Raw genomic sequence first — 25,722 nt, 5'->3', positions numbered from 1 at the left:
AAGATCCCCTGGAGGAGGACAGGGCAACCCACTCCAGTATTCTTGCCTGGAAAATCTCACAGGACAGAGGAGCCTGGTGGGCTACAGTCCATAGGATTGCAAAGAGCTGAACACAATTGAGCATGCATGCATGCATGCCCTCTCTCACCTCAGGGGCTTTGTACATACTCTTTCTTTTGCTGGGAATGCTTTTAGCTCCTCCTAAATCAACTAACTGCCACTCACCTTTCACATCTCAGTCTCCACATCTCAGTCCTCTTTCCTGAATTCTCTGCTCTTCTAGAATGATGTAACTCTCCTTCACTGACCCTGTATCGAGTAGCAATGACACATTTATTTGTGTGAATTGTAAGTACTATATATCTTTTCCACTAAACTATTAGGTGAGAGATCAGGTTTATTTTTGCTCCCCTTTGTGTCCCCTGTGCTCTCCTAGTGTCTGCCATGTTAACAGGCACCGTGAAAGGAGAGAAGGAACGAAAAGGGAGGAAAAGGATGAAAGACTGTATTAGATTATAGAATAAATTCTATCAGGATCAGAATGAGGACCAAAGAGACTGGCTCTATGACCCAGTTCACAGGGAGGGCTGGGAGGGGATGCAAGCGGAAGATAAAGCACTCAGGTCAGCCTAGGAAGAGGTTAACTTAATAGTTTGTGCTGATACATTGAGGGGGTGCGGCTGAGGAAGAGGTTTGAGGCTGCTTAAACCTTTTGAACTGTGGTGTTGGAGAAGACTCTTGAGAGTCTCTTGGACTGCAAGGAGATCAAATAGTCCATCCTAAAGGAAATCAGTCCTGAATATTCATTGGAAGGACTGATGCTGAAGCTGAAGCTTCTATACTTTGGCCACCTGATGCGAAGAACTGACTCATTTGAAAAGACCTGATGCTGGGAAAGATTGAAGGTGGGAGGAGAAGGGGACGACAGAGGATGAGATGGTTGGATGGCATCACCGACTCAATGGATGTGAGTTTGAGTAGACTGTGGGAGTGGGTGATGGACAGGGAAGCCTGGCGTGCTGCAGTCCCTGGGGTTGCAAAGAGTCAGACACGACTGAGTAACTGGACTGAACTGACTGAAACCTTTTCTACCCCAATCTGTATTTGGTCTGGCAAATCGGGCAGCCTGGGGGCAGTACTGATGAACTTCTTTGTAGAATTGCTGCTAAGGAAAAGGCCAAATGGGTCTGGACTAGGGCCCTGTTCAGCTGTCTGGGAATTGTTCCCCTCCATGCCATGTTCCATGAGTAAGTATGAGGGTGTGTTTGGATTAAAGAAAAGCAATGTGATGCAATTAGAGACAAACAATGCAATAAACCCCTCCTTCTCAACCAGCCCTCCAAAATAATTTCATTAAAAAAAAATTTTTTTTTTGGGGGGGTCACATGGTGCAGTACATAGGATCTTAGTTTCCCAATCAGGGATCAAACCCAGGCCCCCTGTGTTGGGAGCACAGAGTCTTAACTAGTGAACTGCCAGGGAAGTCCCAATTTCATCATTTTACTCAACCTAAACTTTTAGTTGACTACCTTTTTTTGGTATAAAGATAGATTTATAAATTGCTTAAGTTTTGTCTTAATGACAAATGAAGTAATGAAGTCAATAGGAAGGAAGCAAGAGAGTTGGTGCTCTTGACAAACATTTCCATTTTTCTGCTAAACATTATTTTGGGGGCTGTCTTCATGGCAAACGTTAGCTATACCTAGCTCTTTTTTCTTTTTGTCATCTAAATTTTGATAACTGGAGATAAAATGGCTTAGAATTTTGCAGTTTACATAGTGTTTTCATACCAGGAAATTATTTTTTATGGAATTAAATGAGATTAAATTCCGGTAAAATTAAATTCATTATCTCAATTAGTAGATGACTTCTTCCCTGAATTACATCGAATTAGTATCTATAAATGTTGTTACAAATACACATATACACAAGGAATCTCCAAACTCTGGAAGAGCTGTGTTCTCAAAGGAAAAATTACTTTACAATGTTACAAAATAATAACTTTACAACTTTGAGGGTTGGTTGTTCAGAACGTGGTCCAAATTTCCTCATGCTCTTTAGGGAAACCAGGCCAATCTCAGTGCAGCTGAAGGACCAGCAATATCACTTTTATGTTAGTGTTCAAAACCCTAGTGACCGTGGTTCAGTAGGAAAATGTTTTAAGAGTTTGGGATGTCAGAGAGACATCTTTATCTGCTAGCGTTTAGACAAGGGTGGCGGTTTCCATTGTCTTGGGGGTTTGGGGGGTGGGGAGATGGGTTTGAGGGAAGGTCTTGGAGACCCAGTGGCCAGCATTACAGCAGGTGGGACTAGGATTAGAGAACCATTATGTGTATCGGTCATGAATAGGCCAGATGTTTGGGCTGGAGAGGAAAGTAAAATAGCAAAAGCCTTGGAATGGGCGAGAAGAGAATACCATACGAAATCTTAGGGGTCCCTTTATGGGTTTCAGCACTTTCACTGGGAAGAAAGACTCTAAGATTGTCCACTCAGAAGATAGCGAGATGGTCTGCTTTTTAACGCACCTTTCCTTGGTTTTCTTTTTTTAAAAAAATCTTTATTTTTGGCTATGCTGGGTCTTCAGTGCTGTGCAAGGGCTTTCTCTGGTTGTAGCGCTCGGACTACTCACTGCCATGGCTTCTCTTGCTGTGGGGCACTGGCTCTAGGGGCCTGGGCTTCAGGAGTTGTGGCTCGTGGGCTCCAGAGCGCAGGCTCAGTTGCCCCTCGGCATGTGGGATCTTCCTGGACCAGGAATGGAACCAGGATCCCTTGCATTGCAAGGTGGATTCTTAACCACTGGACCACCAGGAAAGCCCAATATTTATTTGGCTGTACCTGGTCTTAGTGGCGGCATGTGGAATGTTTAGTCATGGCATGTAGGATCTAGTTCCCTGACAAGGGATGGAACTTGGGGCCCTCCCCCCCCGCATTGGGAGCTTGGAGTCTTAGTCCCTGGACCACCAGGAAAGTCCTTGTTCTTCCTTTGAAGAATCAAGAAAGAGGCAGAGAGGAGGGAAGGAAAGGAACTCAACCAAAGCAATGAAAATAGTTGATTCCTATGTGGATTCAGATTTGAAGATTCATTTTTAAGCTATGAATGCTTCTTTGGGTACTTTTGGTTCAATTTTATTTAAAAGGAATCACTGAAGAGTTTTAGCTGAGATGCTGGTATTCAGCAAAACCAATTAAAGTCTTGGCCTTTCTTGGTTGAGTTTTTCTGTGTATTAATCAGATCTGACTTAAAAGTTGTTCATCAGGTTGGGGAGGGTCTCATTATGCTAAGAAGCTTTTTCATCTAGATCTAAATTACACCTGCAAATCAGGAAAAAGGGAACTTTTGGATATTTTTATATTCTGAACAGAAAACATATTGCTCAAAAGAATGTGAATACAACACAGTGTTAACCCACCGGATACACGAGTCAGTCTGCCGCTGCTGTTATTTAAGAAAACCAAGCGCCCTTTGTATTTAAAGTGGATAACCAACCAGGACATACTGTAGAGCACAGGGAAGTCTGCTCAATGTTATGTGTCAGCCTGGATGGGAGGGGGTTTCGGGGAGAATGGATACATGTATATGTACGGCTGAGTTCCTTCACTGTTCGCCCAAAGTTACCACAACACTGTTAACCGGCAATATCCTAGTACAAAATAAAAAGTTTAAAGTTTGGGGAAAAAAATCCACATACCCTCATTTAACCCTCTTTACTTGAGTAAAACAATTATTTTACAACTTGCATGCATGAAAATGAAGCAGGTTTTGCAGGTCCGGCTTCATCTGTATAGTTTTTTTTTTTTTGAAGCAGAAATGTCTTTCACCTTATTCTTGAAACATTTTCACTTGGGATGTTTTTAATGTTTGTTGAAGTCCTAGAAAGGAAACACAAATTTGCATTTCTTCCATTTGTTTCCTTTGGCAAACTTGTGTCTATAAAGGACATTTCAACCTACTTCCCAACTGCTTTTAGTTACCTCCTGTGGTTGAAAGGAAGAGACTCACTCAAAATAGACTCGAAATGAAAGGAGCTTCGCATAATGATGGAGCTCTAGGGAATGGCCAACGTCTCTTTCTCATGAGCTACCTGATCTTTCGCATGGGGCTTTTGTTCGAACTTGTTTGTACCCTCTCTTTTTCTCATGGTTCTTCAGCAGCAGCTTCCACAACCACGTGGCAATCTTATTTCTGCATACTTGCCATTGAGCTATAAAATATGGCGCTTATTGTTACCCTTAAAGAAAGGAAGCCTGGGCGGCCCTGGTGGCTCAGTGGTAAAGAATCCACTTGCCAGTGCAGGAGACACGAATTCAATCCCTGATGCAGGAAGAGCCCACACGCCGTGGAGTGACTAAGCCCGTGCACCACAACTATTGAGCCTGTGCTCCCCTGGGAACCGTAAGTACTGAGCCCACGTGCTGCAGCTACTGAAGCCTGCATGTCTAGAGTCTGTGCTCTGCAATGAGAAGCCAGAGCACCGAAACTGGAGAGCAGCCCTGACTCGCTGCAACTGGAGAAAAAGCCCTTGCGGCAACGAAGATGCAGCATAGCCAAAAATAAACTATTTTTTAAAAAAGAAATGAAGGCTCAGAAAGATGAAGTGATTTACACAACATCACACAGCTTTAGAAAACTTCAGTTAAAAAAAATGGAACACATGGGAAGGTGTGTTTATCAGCCTATCAGATATATTTCCAATAAAACAATCCTTTTAAAATGTCTGACACATGCTTTAAAATGAATGGAACTTGAAAACATTTTGCAAAGTGATATAAGCCAAATATTGTATGATTCCATTTATAGCAAACATCCAGAACAGGCAAATTTATAGGGACAGGAAGTAGAATAGAGGTTATCAGGAGCTGGAGGGAGGAAGGATAGAGAGAGAGTTACTGTTTATCTACAGAGTTTCTGTTTGGGATGATGAAAAATTTCTGGAAATGAGTGCTGGTGATGCTCACCCAGCATTGTGAATATACTTAGTGCCACTGAACTATACACTTAAAATAGTTAAAGGGATAAATCTTATGTGGTGTATGCTGCTGCTGCTGCTAAGTTGCTTCAGTCGTGTCCGACTCCGTGTGACCCCATAGACGGTAGCCCACCAGGCTCCCCTGTCCATGGGGTTCTCCAGGCAAGACCGCTGGAGTGGGTTGCCATTTCCTTCTCCAATGCATGAAAGTGAAAAGTGAAAGTGAAGTTACTCAGTTGTGTCCAACTCTTCGCGACCCCATGGCCTGCAGCCCACCAGGCTCCTCCATCCATGGGGTTTTCCAGGTAAGAGTACTGGAGTGGGGTGCCATTGACCACAATTGAAAAATAGCCTAATAGAAGTTTGAGAGTTGTAATGAGCGTGTAATAATAGGAAGAAAAATTGATACGGCTATTTCCCCCAGTGAAATATTTTCTTTGTTTTTAAAAGTTTTGTAGGGGCAGGGTGAGGGGGGTGGCGTGGGGAGATGGGGCTTGGTTATAAAGCGACAGTATAGGGACTTCCCTGGCGGTCCTGTGGTTAAGACTCTGCGAGTCCAGTGTAGGTGGTACGGGTTGATCCCTGGCTGGTGAACTAAGATCCTACATGCCACTTGCTGAGACCTAAAATAAATAAATAAAGGGACAGAATGAGGGAGTTCTATAGTGATGGAGTAGTTCTGTGTACTGAATGTGACAATAGTTACATGAAGGTACACAAGTGATAAAATTGCATAGAATCATACACACACACTTGCACACACATCAACGAGTGTGTGTAAGACTGGTGAAATCTGCATCAGCTTTATGGATTGTATCCCTGTCAGTTTCCTGGTTGTGACATGGTATGGTAGTTATACAAGCTGTTATCCCAGGGGGAAGTTTTAGACCATCCGTGTACCTTTCTTTGTAACATCTTTTGAATCTATAATTCTTTCAAAATAGAAAGCTGACATCAACACACAACACTGACAGCAAAAAAAGGAAAGACTGCAGTCAGGGTCCAAACTAACCCGAGGCCTAATTTTATACCTTGTCCTTGTTATGAGTGAGAAACGGCCATCCTCCTTGAGAAGAGATTCTGTCCCTCCAGAAGGACTCTCACATGGCTCACGAGAGGGGATGCACTGTTACCTTCCTTTTTTGGAGCACACGTGTAATCCATCATCACATTCTTTCCAAGAAGTTAAACAAGAGACTTTGAAAGGACTCTGTTCTGTCCTTTAGCCAGGTTCTGTTAGAATCAGGAAATCACTAATTCTAAAGGAAAAATTTCATGTTTTTACTCCCTTGGTTAAACAAACAAACAAAAAAAGCAAAAAAACTGGACGGCACATATATGGTGGTTTCCAGGAAATCCTCAAGTAAAAAAGTGCATTCAGTGTTTGTCATCAGTGAAAAATGAAAACAAAATGGCTTTACATTTATGTTTGTTCAGAAACACAGTCACAGACTTTGGAAACAAACTTATGGTTACCAAAGAGGAAAGGTTGGGCCGAGAGACGAACATACAGACACTGCTGTAATATAGGCTTGATAACCAACTAGGACCTCCTGTGTAGCACAGGGAACTCTACTCAGCACTTTGTAACGACCTATATTGGAAAAGAGTCTGAGAAAGAATGAACACAGGTATATGTATAACTCAGTTGGGCTTCCCTGGTGGCTCAGTGGTTAAAGAATCCACCTGCCAATGCAGGAGGTGAAGGTTCCATCTTTTCCGGGTTGGAAAGATCCCCTGGAGAAGGAACTGGCAACCCACTCCAGTTATTCTTGCCTAGGAAATCCCATGGGCAGAGGAGCCTGGTGGGTTATAGTGTATGGGGTCACAAAAGAGTTGTACACGACTTAGGGACTAGACAACAGCAACAAGTAATCAAATCACTCTGCTGTTCATCTGAAAACTTCTACAACATTGTAAATCGACTATGAAAGAAAGCAAGCAGCAGGGTGAAAATGCCCGTCGCTCAGTCGTGTCCGACTCTCTGCGACTCCATGAACTGTAGCCCACCAGGCTCCTCTGTCCACGGAGTTCTGCAGGAAAGGATACTGGAGTGGGTTTCCATTTCCTTCTCCAGGAGAATCTTCTCGACCCAGGGACTGAACCCGGGTCTCTGGCACCGCAGGCAGATTCTTTACCTCCTGAGCCACCAATGTATGTATATTATGCTCCAGTATAAAATCAAAAATAAATTTAAAAATTGATGTGTTTATTCAGTTAAATGCAATTCCTTATGCTTTTGTTTCTATAGCAGACAATGTTTCTAAGATAGGGAAGCCACCAAATATCTAAATAAATCAGAGGATTTCTTTGTCTAGGTTTGTCCTTCCTCACAGGAACACCCAGAAAGAGAGTATTAAAGATATTAAATGAACAAAGGACTTACGTGGGGAATGGATGCTTGCACTGCTTGGCGAGTTGAGAATTGCGAATTTTTAAAACTGCAAATACTTGTTTAAAAAGACACATGTTCTCACTCATATATTGTCAGTGGAATTGTAAATTGGTAGAATTTTTCTATGGAGGAGATACTGGCAGAAAATACTCAAAGTCATAAAAATATTTATATCCTTTGACCCAGTATTCAATTTCTGGGAACTTATCCAAAACAAATAATTAAAAAGAAGACATAACCTATATTACAAAGATGTTCTCAACAACCCTATATATAATAACAAAATCCAGAAAATAATCTATATGCCAAATAATAAGGAACTATTTAAATGATAGATTTCCAACCAAAGTGGAATATTACATAGCCATGAAAATGACGACCATGCTATACACCAAATGTAGTTTACAAAATAATTCAAAATTCTTCTTGAAGTGTTTGGTAGAAAGATATGCATCTATGAGTTACCTTCCACAGCAGGGCAAATTCCAAAGTACTTAATGAAGGTGAAAAGAAAATTCACAATCTGGGTCAAAATGCAAAGAAATAGAATAACGCCAAGATAGGAGTGGGAAAATTCAGACTTGTAGACATACTTCTAAATTTTCAAATTGTGCTCTGGGAAGAAGCACAGCACACATTAATACTGATGACTGGCTTGAAGAACAGACTGGACAGAGAGAAGCAAGCTATCTTTGGACTGCTCTGAATATAATCCCCCTGTGTGCTGAAGATCACAGAACGATTCCCAAGGGGTGCTGAAGCCCGGCAAACTGCCAGCAGCTTGCATGCAGAATCCCTTGGGAGCAGGAAAGTTATTTCAGAATACGACTTTTTCAAAATCACAAAGGTCCAGATCTGGCTGTCCTTGAACACCCTTAAGTGACAGATGACCAAATCTTTCTATAAATTAAAAGAGGGGAAGTGAGGACTCCTGGTCCTTTGTGCCTGCCTTTAGTGCAGACGATTGTACTTCTAGTTAAACAGAAGTATCCCCTAAATTCCGGGTGTATGATTCAGTGGTTTAATGTTGCTGTACCGAATGGCTGGACTCTCGTAGAACCTGAGGCCATGTCCAGTTTCTTTGGCTACTTATTAGCTCAAGTCCTCCATGCTGGGACCAGGGCAAGAACATTAAGGCAAAGTTCCAAGCTGTTTCTCCTTTTCCCAGGTGAAGGAGTAGTTAAATGTTTGGATTTGAATGAAACATCCTACTAGGTTGGATGCTGTAGAAAAGGGAGAATTTATGGGAGTGTGGAATAGCAGAGGGCTAATAATTACGCAGAGAAAGTCAATACAATAAACTGGAAAACAGCTTGCCTGGGTCAGCCACACAAGTTACAGGCTCACACACACACACACACACACACACACACGAACATACATGTACACAAGGTTGATTGTTGTTTCAAAGCCATCAGAACTTCGGGTTTGACGCTAACATTTTTCTAAAGGGATATTTCAGATTAGGGCTGGAGAAACGACACATGATTTATCTTAAACTCAAAAGGGCAAGGTACAGTTGGAAGCTGGAGGCAAAAAATTCCAAGTGAATGTAGTGAAGTAAACAGGAAGTTTTAGAAAAGAACTTGGGTGTTCAGAAATCTAAGAGTAACACTCAAATGAGATAATGTCATGATTAAAAGCTGACCAGGAGAACTGGGGGTGTGATAAACATCTACACATTCAGCATCAGGCATCCAAATATTTACTCACCTATAGAGTTTGTGTGTGTGTGTGTTAGTCACTCAGTTGTGTCCGACTCTTTGCGGCCCCACGAAGTATAGCCTGCCAGGCTTCTCTGTCCCTGGAATTCTCCAGGCAAGAATACTGGAGCCAGGCTTCTCTGTCCCTGGAATTCTCCAGGCAAGAATACTGGAGTGGACTGCTTTGGCCCCAGGAATAAACAGCTAGCCTGCCTGTACCAAGTTGGCTTTCAGCCAGCAACTACGTGTGGGAAGTTTATGTGCTTTGAAGAATGAAATAAGAGGCAGGGCAGGAGTGGTAAGTAACTCAATTAGTGTTACATAATTTGGGGAAAACTAGTCAATCCTACCAGAGAAGGCAATGGCACCCCACTCCAGTACTCTTGCCTGGAGAATCCCATGGATGGAGGAACCTGGTAGGCTGCAGTCCATGGGGTCGCATAGAGTCAGACACGACTGAGCGACTTTACTTTCACTTTTCACTTTCATGAGTTGGAGAAGGAAATGGCAACCCACTCCAGTGTTCTTGCCTGGAGAGTCCCAGGGATGGCGGAGTCTGGTGGGCTGCCGTCTATGGGGTCGCACAGAGTCGGACACGACTGAAGCGACTTAGCAGCAGCTGCAGTCAATCCTACAGGAAATCAACCCTGCATATTTACTGGAAGGACTGATGCTAAAGCTCCAATACTTTGGCCACCTGATGCGAAGAACCAACTCATTGGAAAAGACCCTGATGCTGGGAAAGATTGAAGGCAAAAGGAGAAAGGGCGACAAAGGATGAGACGGTTAGACAGCATCATTGACTCAACGCACATGAATCTAAGCAAACAATGAGAGATAGTGGAGGACAGAGGAGCCTGCGTGCTGCAGTCCATGGAGTCCCAAACAGTCGGACATGACTTAGCGACTGAAGAACAGTCACAAATTTGGGGAAAATCCTCAGTGTAGTTGTGGTGTACTGTTAGAGGAAGCTGTGGCCTGATACGATGCAGAGATCAATGCACATAATGTGGATGTTCCTGAGATATGCCCAGAGAAAACCATAATTCAGAAAGATACACGCACATCTATGTTCATGGCAACACTATTTACAATAGCCAAAACAACCTGTGTCCATTGACAGATGAATGGGTAAAGAAGACATGGTGCTTACACGCAAAGGAATATCACTCGATCATTAAAAAGAATGAAATAATGCCACTTGCAGCAAATACCATAACCAATATCACTTACATGTGGACTCGAAAATGTGACACAAATGAACATATGTACAGATAGAACTCACAGATATAGAGAACAGAATTGTGGTTGCCAAGGGGGCGGGGGGATGGCGGGACAGAGGACTGGGAGTCGGGGATTACCAGATGCAAACTATTATACTAATATATGGATGGCTGAACAACAAGGTCCTACTATAGCACAGGGAACTCTATTCAGTGTCTTGTGACAAATCATAAGAATATGGAAAACTGGAAAATATGAAATACGGAAAATAATATGAAAAAGAATATATATAATGGAATTGCTTTGCTGCACAGCAGACATTAACAACATTGTAAATCAACTATACTTCAACAAAATAAATACGGACATTGACATTTGTTACAGGGTTGAATAGAAGAGGAGGGAGAGCTCTGGCTAAGCTCCGAGGCGGCTATGGAACAAGGAGGGTAAAGCATTTCTGTGCTCACTCTTCCATCCCCAGAGGACCCTTCTGTGAACAACAGGAGCGACTTGAGTTGGAGAAACTCTCATCTGATCAGAGTGATTTCAGCTCAACTCAAACTGGCTTGCTCTGCTGTGGAGAGAATCTGGTGTTCCCCTGGGGTGGTGTTCCTACAGATTACCTTGGGGGGATTTTTCTTGGTTATCACTCAAGACTGTCGCCTCACATTTGATGAGTGGAACCAAGGATCTGTTGGGTGGATCCCACTAGGTTACAGACTCACTGTGGCGATTTTTTTAGCTGGATAGAACTGACACCCAGGCATTTCCTACCAAGGGCTGAGCCCAGAAGATACCTATTAGACACTTCTTTGCATACAAGTCGCCTAGAACTGGGTCTAAGAACCAGCCATTGGCTTGTTCTTTCTCCCTTGATAGCTTCTTTCCCCATCAACCCACAAATTCCCAATTTGTCAATATTCCCTTGGAAAGAGCTGAGAAAGAGAGAGAGGAAGATACACTTGGAAAGAAGATTGGTTTGTACTTTATTTACAACAGAATGTAAGAAAAAGTAAGTTATTATCAATAATAAATAACTGGGAAAAAAACACAAAACGGCTGCAAAATGACATAGGAGGATGGCTTCCTGGCACAGTTAAGATGTGTGAAGATCAACTTCTGTTGGCTTTGCTGTCTATCACACTGTGCATTCCAGAACTTGGTCCTTCAGCTGCGGCAGTGGTGTATCGACCATGTAACTAATCAAGATCCCAGTTCACAATGTAAACACTAAAATTGACACTTGAAGCTACATGTAAGCAGCACAGGTACATCAGCTCAAACAGCCCCTCTTGGAGACACACAGAAACTGAGGGGAGAGTTGCAACTCGACAGACAGGCTTTTGAGTTTAAGCAAAAACACCGAGAGAGGCTTATCCTAAAGCGTTTGTTAACAACAAAAGGATAATTAATAACAGCATCTGGAAAGGTCTCAACATATTCACATTCTCTTATTGCACTAACTCCTAAAAAGCTTAAACACTTACATTTCAAATGAAACAGACTGATTTGAAGGTAGAACACAGGAGAACCCAGTATGCGTTGCCTCCATAAGCCATTGCTGTGCTCTTCTGTAACATTTCATTTTCAGCAGGAAAGAATAGTTTTAAACAGTCTATTTATGATCAATTGCAGTTGCTGGACAGATTTTTTTTTTTTAATTTTAAGATTTATGGCTCAGATGGCATATTGTCACCCAGCCTACTGAAACCAGATGATCAGAAAGAGACTAAAACTATTTAAACAATCCTTCTGTGTTGGGAGTATCTGAATACGCATCACATATGGAGTAAAATTATACTCTGGCCCTTCTGAAAAGTATAATTGTTGTTGACCTATGCAAGCCAGTGACAAGTCGTCTTTGGGCCGTGAAGAGGAGCTAAGGCGAGTAGGATTTAAAAGTACACATAAATTCATTAGCCATGAAATTTTCATGGAAAAACGACTTCTCGAGAAGTGTCAGAATCTACTCTTAGGTCACTGTTTATTATACTGTCTTGGAAGAAAACCATATAATAATACTTGGGAGTCCTGTTGTGTTTTTTAAGAGTCTACATAAGACATGCACAATTGCGCTAGTTAGAGATTTATTTTCACAACCAAAAATGTGGCTAATGCCTTCAAATAAATTAAAGCCATTTTCCCCACACCCAAATGCAAAGCCAAAACAGAAGGGTTTATAAATTAGTTCATGAATAAACGCATATTGTTTCAGTTATAATGTGGTAACTGAAGAAGGTCACGGACTCCTCTGTTATGCTTTTTTCTTTGCTTTGCCTTATTCTAGCTCAAAAGTAGGAAAATGAAAGGTCTTCAGAGCTGACTTCTGACAAAGTTTATGCAGTAAAAACACTGAGGCCTTCTTGTCCTGGAAAAGCACAGCTAAAGCAATGATCTGTTCGACAGCCAATGAAAAGCACAGGGGTATTTTCTAATTTGAAGTCCATCCAAAGTAATGAAATTTATGTTCATTTTGATGGTCTCCACTAACATGAGAGACAAAGATGGGGTGAACATAAATGTTATTCTGTGGATTATTTTAATTTGGCTACTAGAGACTTAAAACTGATGGTGTTGGACTTGCCATACTATATTTATATATATACAGGTATAATACAATTTTGGTGAACAAAGTTGAAGGTTTCCACATTGCAGACAGAGGCACTGAGTTAAGATTCTATTTTTTCCCCAAAACATGCTTAATTAATTCAAGTTTCTGGTTTTTTTCTTCTAAGTTTCCATCATGCAGCCATTTAATTTCCATCCTTATAGGAATTAGTAATGTTCTATATACACATTCGTTGCAGGCTTGTACCCCACAAAAAACAAATCCATGTATGAAGACTGTGAAATGACACTTGAAAATCAAGATAGATAAAATATTGAAGCCATTTATGCCTTGTGATGACTGGATTAAATATTCGAAGCAGCTAAAAGAATATTTGCACCCCTCCCCGCTTTGAAAATGCACGGGAACCACATGTAGACAGAAAAACTGAACATACTCTAAGACCACACATATTTGTTGGCTAAGAATCACACTATCTGTGGTAGTTTTGCGAGTAATGTCTGTGGTATTATACTGGCTATAGGAGAAAGAAAATTCACAGTAGGAAACCAGGAATTAGCTTTCTAAAGCATATAGAATTGTTGACTTTGATAGAGGAAAAGCTACTTTACAAAAATGGAAAATGAGCAATGCCATCGACAGAAAAACTAGGTGCCAGATGTGTTAACAACGTGCTCAAAACAAATCCATTCCATGCGAATATCATGATCCCACCCCATCCTGATTTCAGCTTGCAAATGTTAAGCAAATACATACGCTATGCAAGTGTCTTCTGAAAGGAGAATTTTGCTTCCTGAAGCCAGACATTCTTGTTAAGTACTACTGTGTTGAAAGGGAGCCATGGAGAAGTCCAGGAGCTCTGGATAAAACATCGAGTTTCCCCACAAGCAAAAATCATGCTACCGTACCATGCAAAGAGGGCGCCTTACTGTGGCACTATCCTTAGGGAAGAGATGCACTGTTGATCTAAGCTAGTTGCAATGGGTTTCCTTTGAGTTCTGGGTTTATTTATATATTTATTAAGCTACATGTCAACCTACAGGTTACGAAATGATCTTGACAACCTGACATACGACTTAGAACGCTTGGTGCTGGGCTCCTGGGGCCAGCACTTGCACCTTGGGAGAGTTTGTAACTTGAAGGACACTACGCAGAGTGCTGGGCACGAGAGAGAGAAGCAGGCAGGGCCCCCTGGCTGAGAGCCTGTGTAAGAGGAAGAGGATGCGCTCCTTGGTCTATGTGGTTTCCTTTGGAATCTGCGTTTGGGGAAAGTCCCTTTCCTGAGGTCGGAGGTTATGGTCAGGAAGGCTAGCTGGGGCCTTGGAGTTGCCCAATTACCTTGTTCTCTTCCTCCCTTGGAGGACAAATGCTAGATTCTGTGTACTCTTCCTTTTGTGTTTAAAGGCAGTGAGGTGCAAAGGTGGCAGATTTTTCTCTTTAGATCAAAAAAGAGTTCTCTTTCTGCCACTTTGGTGAATGATCTTGTCTCCCGTCAACCTTGAGTCTAATCCTGCATTACTTAGACCCTCAGAAAAGAAAGCTGGCCAGAGGGGCATCTTTTATAACTTCTTTTCACTCTATTAATAAGAGTTAGCCGTTCTGCTCACTTTCTCCTCCCACCTGATGGTGTTGACTCAACTTTTGCGATCTTCCTGATATTTGGATTTCAAGTAAGGAACAAGAGAATGACAATCTTTTCTAAGGTCCAGTGATGGGCAATGTATTCCAGGGAGGTCCAGATATTATTAAGAATATCCCTGTCCCATTAAAGGGATGGAGACAAGTCTGACAGTGTTAAAGTCCAGGCAGCTTACTCTACCCTGAACTTCTCTGAATAATCAGAGTCAGTGAATTCTACTCAATTAACTGCAAATTCTGAGAAGCTTAACAAATGACGTAAGGCTCGTTGATACCTGTAGGGAAAAAAAAAAGACATTTGCCTCACTTGGGTCTCTTGGTTCCTAAACCAAACCATTCAATATCAGTCTGTTATGGTCATATTTATCCATGTAATTCTTAAAGATTTCTGAGGCCACAAGGGCACAAAGGGGAAGTTATTAAAAGACAGAAACAAGTGGCATTTTTATTAAATTCTATGAAAGGTATCAATAAGTTATTGTTAATTGCACTTGGAGCCTCTACAAGTTGATAATTAAAATTTCCAAAAAATTTAAAGAGTTAATTAGGCCCCAAATCCTGAGTCAGACTAACCAAAATAGGAATCTTAGTAACTTCTGGTATTCAAGTATTGGTAAGGAGCAGTTCATAATTTACCAATTAGGTGTGTTATGCCTGAGAAAATTTTTGAGAATTCCACGTTTGATGGGAGGAAACTTAACTTCATTATTTTACTATACCTTGTAACACAGTGGTGTAAAGTTTTCATTTATTTACCCTTGAAGTCCATGCCAACCTCATCAAATGCCCAATAAACAAGGCTTCCTCCCTGGCGACCAGCTGCAGCCACAGATCTCTTCTGTCCTTCGCAAGTCTTGCATTTTACATCTAACGTGACACCCTGTGGCAGACTTAGGCAGTCATATTCTATGTGAAATTACTTAACCACATGCACACTCAAGAGATCAAAGGGACATGTCTGAGTGACAAAGCAGTCTTTTTCTATATCAGAAGATCCTTAAAAACAAACAAACAAGACCCAAAACCGAAAATATAAAACCCCATGAAATATTCATGTCAAGTTACTCTGATTTGGGCCGACATGGCTTATCTGAAGAGTGGATGCCAGGTAAATTCAGGGTGGCTTTTTTCTCAGGGTCTGGAAGTGTGAGAGTTTCTGGGGCAGACTTTTTCCGGGGCCGATCTCTGGGAACTGACAGGAATTCTGGTGCGTCAGTGGAGAGAGGAGTGGATGGAGCGCTCGAAGGGGCACTGCGGACTGAAGACGGCAGCAGGGGGATGCTGGAGATAGAAATGGCAGGTGGGAAAACGCCAATTTTCTTGTTGGTGGCTTCCTGAGTGGCTCGTTCAAATTCTCGGACTTCATCCATTGTCATGTCTTAAAGGCAAAAAATAGAAAGAAAAAAAAAAATGAGCAAGTATTTGGAAGAGACACAAATGGATTCATCTCTCTGCCTTTTTAAAGGAGCTATTAAAATCCTATGATTAAGGGGGCTCTCCAGATTATTAGCCCAAATTAGCATTGAAATGCTAAACCCTGAATTTTTCCTTTTTACTGAGGCTGACCTCTGAAACAATATTCCTTTATGAATATCCATCCAAGATTTTCCAAAGCACTTTCAATGAGTACTTTAAGTATTCCGAAGACGAGTTTATCAGGCGAGCACAAAACCACACCAAGTTGTATGTGTCTGTACATCCGTGTGCTGTGGATAAGGTGTGGTATATGGAGCTATTATTAGACCTGGCCATCTTTTCTACAAAAGGAAGGTAATTAAAGCAATCAGTGGCCCCAAATGATACATATTAACAACTACTTTAGATCATGAAAAGACAAGTTTACCTTTACAGGGTAAACAGAGTATCAGAATTTCTCAACATGTTATCCTCTTGTTCAATAAATATACTTTTTGCATTCTAGGACTTACTTGTTTCCTAACTATGCATCCATCCTGAGATCTTTTCAGATGAAAAAACAAGTAAGATGGGACAGCAACAACAAACTTTTCTAATTATCCCCAAACCAAGGAAACAAAACAATTTCTCAAGGAAACATACAACGAAAAAGAGCAGAGAAGAAAAAGAGAGAACACAAAATCAGTGCGAATTTCATTTAAAAGAAAAAAAACGTTATCTGGCATCCAAGAAATAAATTCAGTGACGCCTTATTTAACGGGCATTGTCAGATGATACAGACTTGCCAAATGTCTGAAATGTTCTTATGTGAGAAAGTTAAAAAAAAATTCTTTCAAAGGCAAAGCCTTCCCTAATGTAAATACATTAAATAATGTATTACACACACTTACTACCAATGAGACATAATATCTGGAAAGAATATCACTGTGCTCCAGAACAGCGGTGACTCACTTCTTAGGACTGATTTGCTTTATATAGTGTGGCCTTTCTTCTCTCATTCTCAGGAACTCTATTATTACTCTCAGTCTGGCTATCCCTGGTATCCTTTGCCAATTTTGTTACTGGTAACTGGGAAAATAGGTAACTGGTCTTATTAAAAAAAGCTCTGAGTGAAGGCCGACAAGCTTGTCCTGGTGTAAAAGGTGAAACCTGCTGACCATGGGCTTCTGTACCTGTTTTATCTTCCCAGAGACCCATGTTTTCCCTTGTGTCCTTTCCCATGAACTTAGCTGGTGAGCCTTCATTGGATGACACTACATAAACCAGTATGAAACATACAGGCACTTTGGAAATATTAACTATGGAGTGAATATTCATAACATAGTATTAGTCATTAAGATAAATGATCTCTAGTCATATCATAACATAAAGCAAAGCAGAAATATGTTTAAAAAAATCCTTAAGAGTATTTATTGGGGACAGTTATTAAAATCTTCTGGAAGGGAAAAGTTTTTACAAAGGAAATAAAAAATTATGCCCATGTTGATAGAATATAAAATTCAGAATATAGCAAGAACTGTACCTGTAAACTTACCACTTAGAACACTAAGCCTATTAGATAAGCTAAGAAATAAGATTAAGTTCTTTAAAGAGAGGTATTTCAAAATAAAACTGAGACTCAGAAAAGTTCCAGTGAATTTCAGCAAAGTTTATCTTTGAAAAATCAGGTTTTCTTTACAAGTGGCTGAATGGTGCGCTACTCCACACATCCAGCAGGGGACAGAAATCCCCCAAAGTACAGAATCTTGATTCTACACTCCTGTTCAGTCTCTTAGAAGTTCTCTCCCTTGAAATGTGTTGAAACTGCTCAGTTGAAAAGGAGACTGTTATTTCCTTATTGCTGGGGCCATGGATGTTCATTTTGCCCAGTTTCAATATAGTTTGTCTCTGCTCAGGAAGTACATCTAAATTTATTGAGCACCCATGTAATTTTGTGATGGACAGCAGCCTCTTGATTTCAACTTTTTCATTATGATAGAGAAGAAAAATATGGAAAAATCAATGACCCTTCCCAATTTAATGGAATTTCAAAGAATAAGGCAAGTGTGGTATGCATTTCAAGATAACCACGTTGTGTAACTTCTGAGGAGACGGGCATTTCTGACACTGAAGTTATGGGAAGGGTTCTGAGTTGCAGCCAGAGAATGCACGGGCTTTCCCATGGGGAGACCCATTCCAGGTATCACCGTCTAAACGGTAAACTGACTTTCCAACAGTAATAATCAGAGTAAAATGGAAAGAAAACCAAACTAAGAGTCTTAAGCTGTAAGAACTTAGACTGAGGAAAGTGCTGTGTAGTATCCTTCGCTATGTGGCATCTTCCCCCTTCCTCTGGTTTCCTTTATCTTGTCATGCTTATATAGGGAGCAGCTTTCAGACAGCGGCTGAGGGGGGACAGGTATCAACATTCCTGAAGAAAAGGTAACCGAGAGTGATGGAAATTTAAGGACGGTTTCCTTACGAGCACTTCTAACTTTAGAACGGGGAGAGAGAAAGGGGGAAGCCCTATAGGAACTGGCCAGCGTCTCCAGAGGAACACTTCAGTTAAGTCTGATCCAAACAGCTTCTGCAAATCCAATCACGGCATGCAAGAAGAGTTAGGGCCATTTCAGCCTCAAGGGCTGCCACATGCAGCCCATAGCAGCACATAATGCCTGACAGGGCACATTCCCAAGACATGCTCTCAGTTCACTCGACATTCCCAAGGTGCAACCAGAGGTCTTCACAAATCTAAAGCATTCACAACAAGAGCCAGCTCTCAATTTTCTGAAACTACCCTGTCAATTTCTTACATAGCTAATATGCATTATTCTGGGACTGACAGACAAGTGGGCTCAAGCTGGCACCCAAAGAGACCACAGCTCTAGCCAAAGATACATGAAAATGACTTGGTGATTACATTTTCTTTGTTATCTGTAATTCTTCCTCATAAGCGCGGATGACTGATGGAACTATATTTAAGATGCTGGCATGTAGACAGCACACTGTCGGCTCCCAGTCACCAAGGTGCCATTAAATAACCTTGGGCTCTCTGAGGCTTAGGTCCCAGCTAGACCTAGCTCACCCCACCTCACTGCTCAGCCAGTGTGTATGCGTGGGCAGCAGCCCCATCTGGGCAGGAACCTAAGTAAAAAGGAACCAAGGGTAAGACAGCCATAAAGAGCCATGGAAAGCATTTCAAAGCAAATGCAAAGAAACTGAAAATACCAGATGAGCCAATAGCCCTCCCTGAAACGAATGACTGAATGTTAACGATGTCTTTAAAAGTTACTGGCGCTGATGTTCTAGCTTTCGTGTGACATCCGTTTCTAGCCCTCTGTTCTTCTGTGGCGCAGGCCACAAAATGTTTCCATTCTCTATGCTCTTGGTTTTATGACCAAGACAACGTAACCTCTGAGTCAAGCGGCTTTAAAGAACAGAAATGTCTGGAAGCAAGAGGTAACATCGTCCAGTTAAGACCCAGCTCAGGTTCTTCACCGACAGCCTCTGGGCTACAATGCTTTTTTTGTGGAAGTTTGAGAACTGATGCGTTTGAAGTCATTTCAAAGATCGGTTTATGGGTACGTTTGGTAAAGAGTGGGCAACATGTTTTAAAAATTCTACATACACTTGTTTGGGCCTGGCTCTCTATGTCATCCACAGTGGAGGAATGCTGATTGCAAACTTTTATGTTGGTTTGTTCATGCATGTTTTTCTCGTATTCCCGAACATCATCCATTGTCATATCTGAAAGAAGGTCAAGACGTTGGCAACTTCCGTTATTAAAGGCGAACTTTCAATGGGGAAGACTTTAGGGGACGATGGCAGCTTAGCAGAAGCCAAAGAGAGGAGTAAAAAAGCGGGGAACTCACTAACTTTATGAAGAGTTAATCATAAAGTTAGCTAAACCAGCCAAAGGCGGAGTGAATACAAGGGAGTTAAGTCAAAACAGTCTTAGAGCTGAGAAGAATGGAGATTATTTAGGGGTGATTCTTGTACAGTGAGTTAGGTGGGTAGGAAGTATTAGCTAGGGTTATAGCCTGAGATCTCCTAAAAGCATGGTTAGAAGATCCCTGTAAGGGACAGGGTCAAGTCTGTGTGGTTTAATACTTACCTTTCATATACCTTTCAAAATAGATCTGGAGATTCTTTACAGCAATGCATTCAACAACAGAAAGGACACTTTCATTGCTATTGTAAGAGACATGGCATTAAGGGCAGAGAAACGATGCCCACTGCTCCTGGTGAGATTTGGGTGCAGTGCTCACACAGAGATGTATTTTTGCACAGAACACATGGTGCCAGAGAGTGCAGATCTACCCCGAACTTCAAGTCTAGCCTAACAGCATGAAGAGGGCTGCCACTACTTCCACCCACACAGTTCTATAAATAAAATGGCACATGACATTATGACTTTTTGGCCTGATTCTGCAGATTTTTTTCAGGATTTCAGAATAATAATTTCGTAAATCCTGTGGTTCTAAACAGGGGACAGTTCTGGTTGTCATGACAGAGGTGGAGGTGCTACGGGCACGTCCGGGAGGTGCCAGGGATGTGGTAGCACAGGCCTCCTCCCTCCCCGACCAAGAGTTATCTGGCCCAGAATGTCCGTGGTGCCGAGAAGGTTGAGAAACCTTGTCTAAATCCAAGGGATAAAAAACTTCAACAAAGAACCTGTTATCTTCGGTATGTGCAATGCATAAAAATAATAATTAGTCTCACTTTAAATGTTTCTGTTGCTTTATCCTGCACTCCCCACTCCACTCCTTGGATATTTTACAACAATTCATTAGCAGTTTCCCCAGATGGGGATTCCTCTGCCACTCTCCTGGAAGAATTTAACTTCATGCCTCTTTACAATGAATGGTACATGCTCAACAATTGGTTAATCAAGCTACCACCTTGATCACTAATTAGCTTGGTGGGGATTTAGAGCGAGTATTTACAGCTGGAATTTTTCCATTAGTATCTTCTGCATCATGTGGTCTGCTGTCTTTTTATATCAGTCCTTGTGTGTCACGTGAGAGTCTCTTCAATTCCAAAAGGCAGACTTGTGAGAAGTTTATGAATTAATTCAGTGTGGTCTGGGGCCAAGATGGAGGGCAGCTCTAAATCCAGACCTGGGTGATATTATTTAGCTGGTGACACCCCCACACCCTGAAACCGTTAATCAAAAATGCCATCCATAAGCAATGTAGGTATCAAGAATGCTAAGCAACAGTCTGGCCAAGCGAAGAGCATGCTTTTCTTTTAGAAAATCAAGGTAACTGCAAAGCAGTAAAGAGATGCTGCTTTGTGAATAGAACAAAAGCATCTTTGTTAACAATAATAACATCCTTTCAATACAACCACTTTAATTTCAATGCCCGGTTATCAAAAGTTCTTAAACCCAAATATACCTGGAATGAATACTGAGATCATTTTAAATTAAGAGTTTAAAATTAAAGAAATTTCTTCATACATACGTTCATTACACACTTTATTTCCCCCCTCACTGGCATGCTAGTAATTTTAAAAACAGAAACAAAGGAGACTTCATTTCTTTGTTCTAGCGAGTCTCAACGGAAATCATTCTTTATCTTTAATTAGCTCAATGTTAACAGGGGCTTAAACTGTGTGACTAGGGGCTTTCAAAGATTTTTATGGATGTGAAGAAAGATTTAATAATGAAGATACTCATTATTAGCTTGTTCATAATAGTGAAAAATTGAAAACAACTCTGGGGCCTGATAGTATTATGCAGCAATTAAAAATGATGCATAAGAATATTGAACAATATAAAAAAAATAGCTTTGGTATATTGTTAAATAAAATATTGGAGGTAAAAGAAATCATTTTTGCCAGAAAAAAACAAAAGGATACACTTCTAAATGTTAACAGTGATTGTTTTGAGGAGTTGAAATTTTAATTTTCTCCTTTCGCTTATCTATATTTTCTAAATTTTCTACATCAAATCTGAATTATTTCTGTAAGAAAGAAAGAGAATGTTATTTCAAAATCAATTATTTGGGGTCATTAGAAGATGGATACCATCAATTTGCACTTGTATAAGAAGATATACTTTAGAAAAGAGTATTTGCTGATTTTAGAATCATGATCCCCCCCCCCCCTTTTTAAAATGAAGAGTTAAGAAACAGTTGCAGAAAACTTCATCTTAAAGAAAAAAAATCTCTCAATTAGACCACATAATAATGAACATTTCTAGGGAGTTTCCTGGTGATCTACTGGTTAGGATTCAGTGTTTTCACTGCCATGAACAGACAAAAAACAGAAAAAAGAATGAACCTCCTAGTACAGGGGGTTCTCTAAAAGATAATGATAATTTGGTCCCAGCCAATGCTGAAGGAAAATGTTTGTCTAAATCGTGAACTATCCTCTCATACCATGCATGCTTATGGAAATGATGTCAATATTCCTCAGTAATTTATGGAAAGCCTAATCAAGTGAAAATGTTCTTATTCAGGTTATCTGATAGAATGCACTACATCCTGCTTCAGCAAAGTGTATTACCTTGAAATCTATAAATGAGTCAATTTTTTAGTAAATTCAATTACACATGCCCGATGATGGATTATACTTTTGGAGTGGATTCATCTTCATTACTAATTGATTTTCAAGGATCAGAGCGACTTCTCACAGTTTAGGTTCAGATCTCTTTGTCCCCAGCAAAACAGTGCTTATGTATATCAAATAAACTCTTAAAGGAATCCTATGTCAATTATTTTGCAAATAACTGAATTTAATTATCCCTTAATTTACAGATCTGAAAGGTCATAATTTACTTTTTTCAAGTAGAGTTTCTTAAATGAAGTCTTCTTAAACATATAATACTTGCTTAATGGCCTGATTTAAGAGACTACTGGACCTAGTTCCAAAGTTCTTCTGATAAGGAAGCTGTATCCCAGTATCTTTGACACTTAGCCATTAGAGGGTGACTGATCATCTGGCGGCATAAATATTCTCTTTGTTGCAAGATTTCCTGTCTTTGTCCTCTTGCAAGATCGTTTCTGTCCTTCTTTTTCTCACCCTCTTTCAGGTGAGAGAGTAAGCAGACCCCAGTCTTCTATTCCAGCATGTGAAAGTGAAAGTGAAGTCGCTCAGTCGTGTCCGACTCTTTGCGACCCCGTGGATTGTAGCCCACCAGGCTCCTCCGTCCGTGGGATTCTCCAGGCAAGAGTACTGGAGTGGGTTGTGAAGGTCACACTAAATTGGCCTGGGTAGAACTCTCTCCTCTACCACCAGCCCAGCCTTATTAAAGAAGCTCTGGACTCAGAGGATTTGTTAAGAAGTTCCTTCAATTTCCTAAACCATGAACTAAGCAAAATATACCTCTGTATGAGTCTTGGTCTGCTTCAACTATTTTCTGCTTTGTTATAAAATGTGGATTTCAATTATTATTTACTTATTGAATCACTCAACTAATGTGTGAATTATGTTCCATAGAAATAATTCAAATAGTACTGGATTATATAGAGAAAAGAGTTTGATTTCTTTTAACTTCCCGTATCAATCCTATTCCTTCTGGAGATAACCACTGACAGGTTTTTTCCTATGAATTTGCATGTGTTACACATGCACATTACACACACACATACAGTCTCATTTATTTTCACATTTATGGAATCATACTATAGTCTACTATATGATACAAGTTGCTCTGGCTTGCTTTTTCCACTAATGGAAAATGAACATATTTCCATACCAGTACATATAGAACTACCTTATTCTTTTTAACACACAATATTTATCATATGAGTGGTATCATAATTTACTTGACCATATTTCTGTTGAAGGACATTTACATGGAGACTAGATTTTAGCTCTTATCAGCAACACTACACTGAATAGCTTTGTATTTATATTCAGGAACATGTATGTGTATTCCTTAAGAATGAGTATCTAGAGCTGGGATTACTGGGCCACAGATTATTTGTATTTCCCATCATCAGTTTTTATAGAAACTGTTAGTGTGTTCTCCCACCTATCCAAACTGGATTATTGTCGCTCGTTTTAAATTTTGCTATCAGATGGGCACATGTCATATCTTCTTGCCGTTTTCATTTCATTTCTTGTGATTAGTAGAGAAGACACTGGTTATTTGCATTTCTTCTTCCATGGCTTACCTATTCAGGTTGTTTACCTTTTTTCTAGTGAGTGCTGGATTTTTGATTTATAGGACCTCTTTGTATATTGTGGGTATTAGTCCTCTCTTGGCTACATATATTGCAAATAGCTTCTCTTAATCTTTCAGTTTTGCTTATGGTGGCAATTTTCTTTCAATCATTTTATTAAAGATTTATTAAAGAATTTATTAAATGGAAGTGGAGGCAAGATTGTATATCTGAAAGGCCTTTAGGGTAGAAGTCAGCTGAATGTACAGAGACACTCCAAATGCCATCAAACAAAATGTCTGCAGTCAGGAATTTTCCTTCATTACAGTTTTAATAGAGAGTCAGATTCATGTTGATGCATGGCAAAACCAATACAATATTGTAATTAACCTCCAATTAAAATAAATAAATTTATATTTTAAAAAAATTTAAAAAATTATATAACTTTCAAAAAAAAGAGTCATATAGCTTAATTCAGTAACCTAGCCAATGGCATATTATATTTTATTTCCTTCTACAAATATTTTCTCTCCATTTCCAGGCCTGTCAGCCTAAACAGAAGTAACTTTTTCTTTTGTTGTTGTTCTAAGACAAAATGGAAGTCTTAAACAAGTGGCTGGGTTAGAGGAAGCTCCAGCAATCAAGAATTATGTCTGATACCCCTTTGACTTCAACAAAATGGTGGCCCATCCTTTGGGAAGTGCTTTTTTTTTTTTAAAAAAGGCTATAAATTCAACAGGTGCTTATTACAAATAGTTTACTTTTTTTTTTTTCCTGTAGTGAAAGTAGCTAATCCTCAAGGCTTGGTGTATACCCTTTCCTTGTAATTCAGATCACAAGATCTAGAATTGTAATCTACAGTTATGATTTTTCTACAGTTCTTAATCTGGGGAGGTGGAGAGCAGAGTCACAGATCCCTTTGAAAATGTGATGGAGTGCAATGGGTTCTTTCCAGAAAAATGAATGTAAGCAGATACACGTAAAATGCTGCCTAAGAGACATGGAACTTAAATTCATGATTCAGGAAACGTGCAACCATTAAAAAATGCTGGCTTGGTGAAATCAACCGGCTAATGCTAGCCTTTGAGTCAGCTTCTTTCTCCAACTTCAGCTTGATTCTTTCACTGTTAGATTGCTCTTGGGACTCCAGAATGATCTCTAAGTCATTTTTGTGAGGGAGTTTCATCTGTACTAGCCAGAACAACCCCCTATTTTTTGGGAGGGTCAGGATTCATGAAATTCCACTCAATCACAGCCTCCCTTGGGCAACCCTCTGTGTTCCTCTCAAAATACTGTCAGATTTGTGAAGCAAAACCAAGCTTTGGTGAGGCTGGGCTGCCTATTTTTATTCACCTCTTCTTTTACCCCATCTTCTAAAATATGCAGTTGTTTTTTTCTGATTAGTGTTCCAGTCATGCAGGAGACACCCAAGGCTCACGGATAAAGACCAATCAAGGCTTTGAAAACCAAACTCAACTACTCCAACAGTAGAAACGGTTGTACTTTAGGACAAATAAGAGCAGAATAAAATCTGTTTAGGGAAATAGTTATTGGGACAGTCAAATGCTAAAATTCAGGAAGGATACAAAATTAATCCTTGGGCAAGAAATGATTACTGTCATTTATAGTGTCCTTTTTTAAAAAAAAAAACAACAAAATACAACTCAGTTAAGCACATGCATTGGAGAAGGAAATGGCAACCCACTCCAGTATTCTTGCC

General features: G+C 40.4%; 1 protein-coding gene and 1 long non-coding RNA gene across 2 annotated transcripts in view; one reads left to right on the top strand and one right to left on the bottom strand.

The window, feature by feature from the left end:
• The first annotated feature begins 209 nt into the window (after nt 1-209).
• LOC129648816 (uncharacterized) lies at nt 210-23,064 on the top strand. The gene is made up of 3 exons (XR_008712879.1): nt 210-348; nt 20,380-20,577; nt 22,928-23,064. It is a non-coding gene; the product is annotated as an uncharacterized LOC129648816 (long non-coding RNA).
• PITPNC1 (phosphatidylinositol transfer protein cytoplasmic 1) overlaps nt 15,735-25,722 on the bottom strand; it is a 156,592-nt gene continuing 146,604 nt past the window's right edge. Inside the window, exons 9-10 of the mRNA XM_055575483.1 lie at nt 19,520-19,638; nt 15,735-15,874 (exon numbers count right to left, since the gene is read on the bottom strand). Coding sequence (XP_055431458.1) covers nt 15,869-15,874; nt 19,520-19,638 — 125 coding nt within the window. The 3' untranslated portion in view covers nt 15,735-15,868. The remainder of the gene's footprint in view (nt 15,875-19,519; nt 19,639-25,722) is intronic.

This window comes from Bubalus kerabau, chromosome 4 (genome assembly GCF_029407905.1).
Source record: "Bubalus kerabau isolate K-KA32 ecotype Philippines breed swamp buffalo chromosome 4, PCC_UOA_SB_1v2, whole genome shotgun sequence".
In the NCBI taxonomy this organism is placed as follows: domain Eukaryota; kingdom Metazoa; phylum Chordata; class Mammalia; order Artiodactyla; family Bovidae; genus Bubalus; species Bubalus kerabau.
Note: the sequence above shows the minus strand (reverse complement) of the source record. Positions and strands in the feature narration are given on the sequence as shown.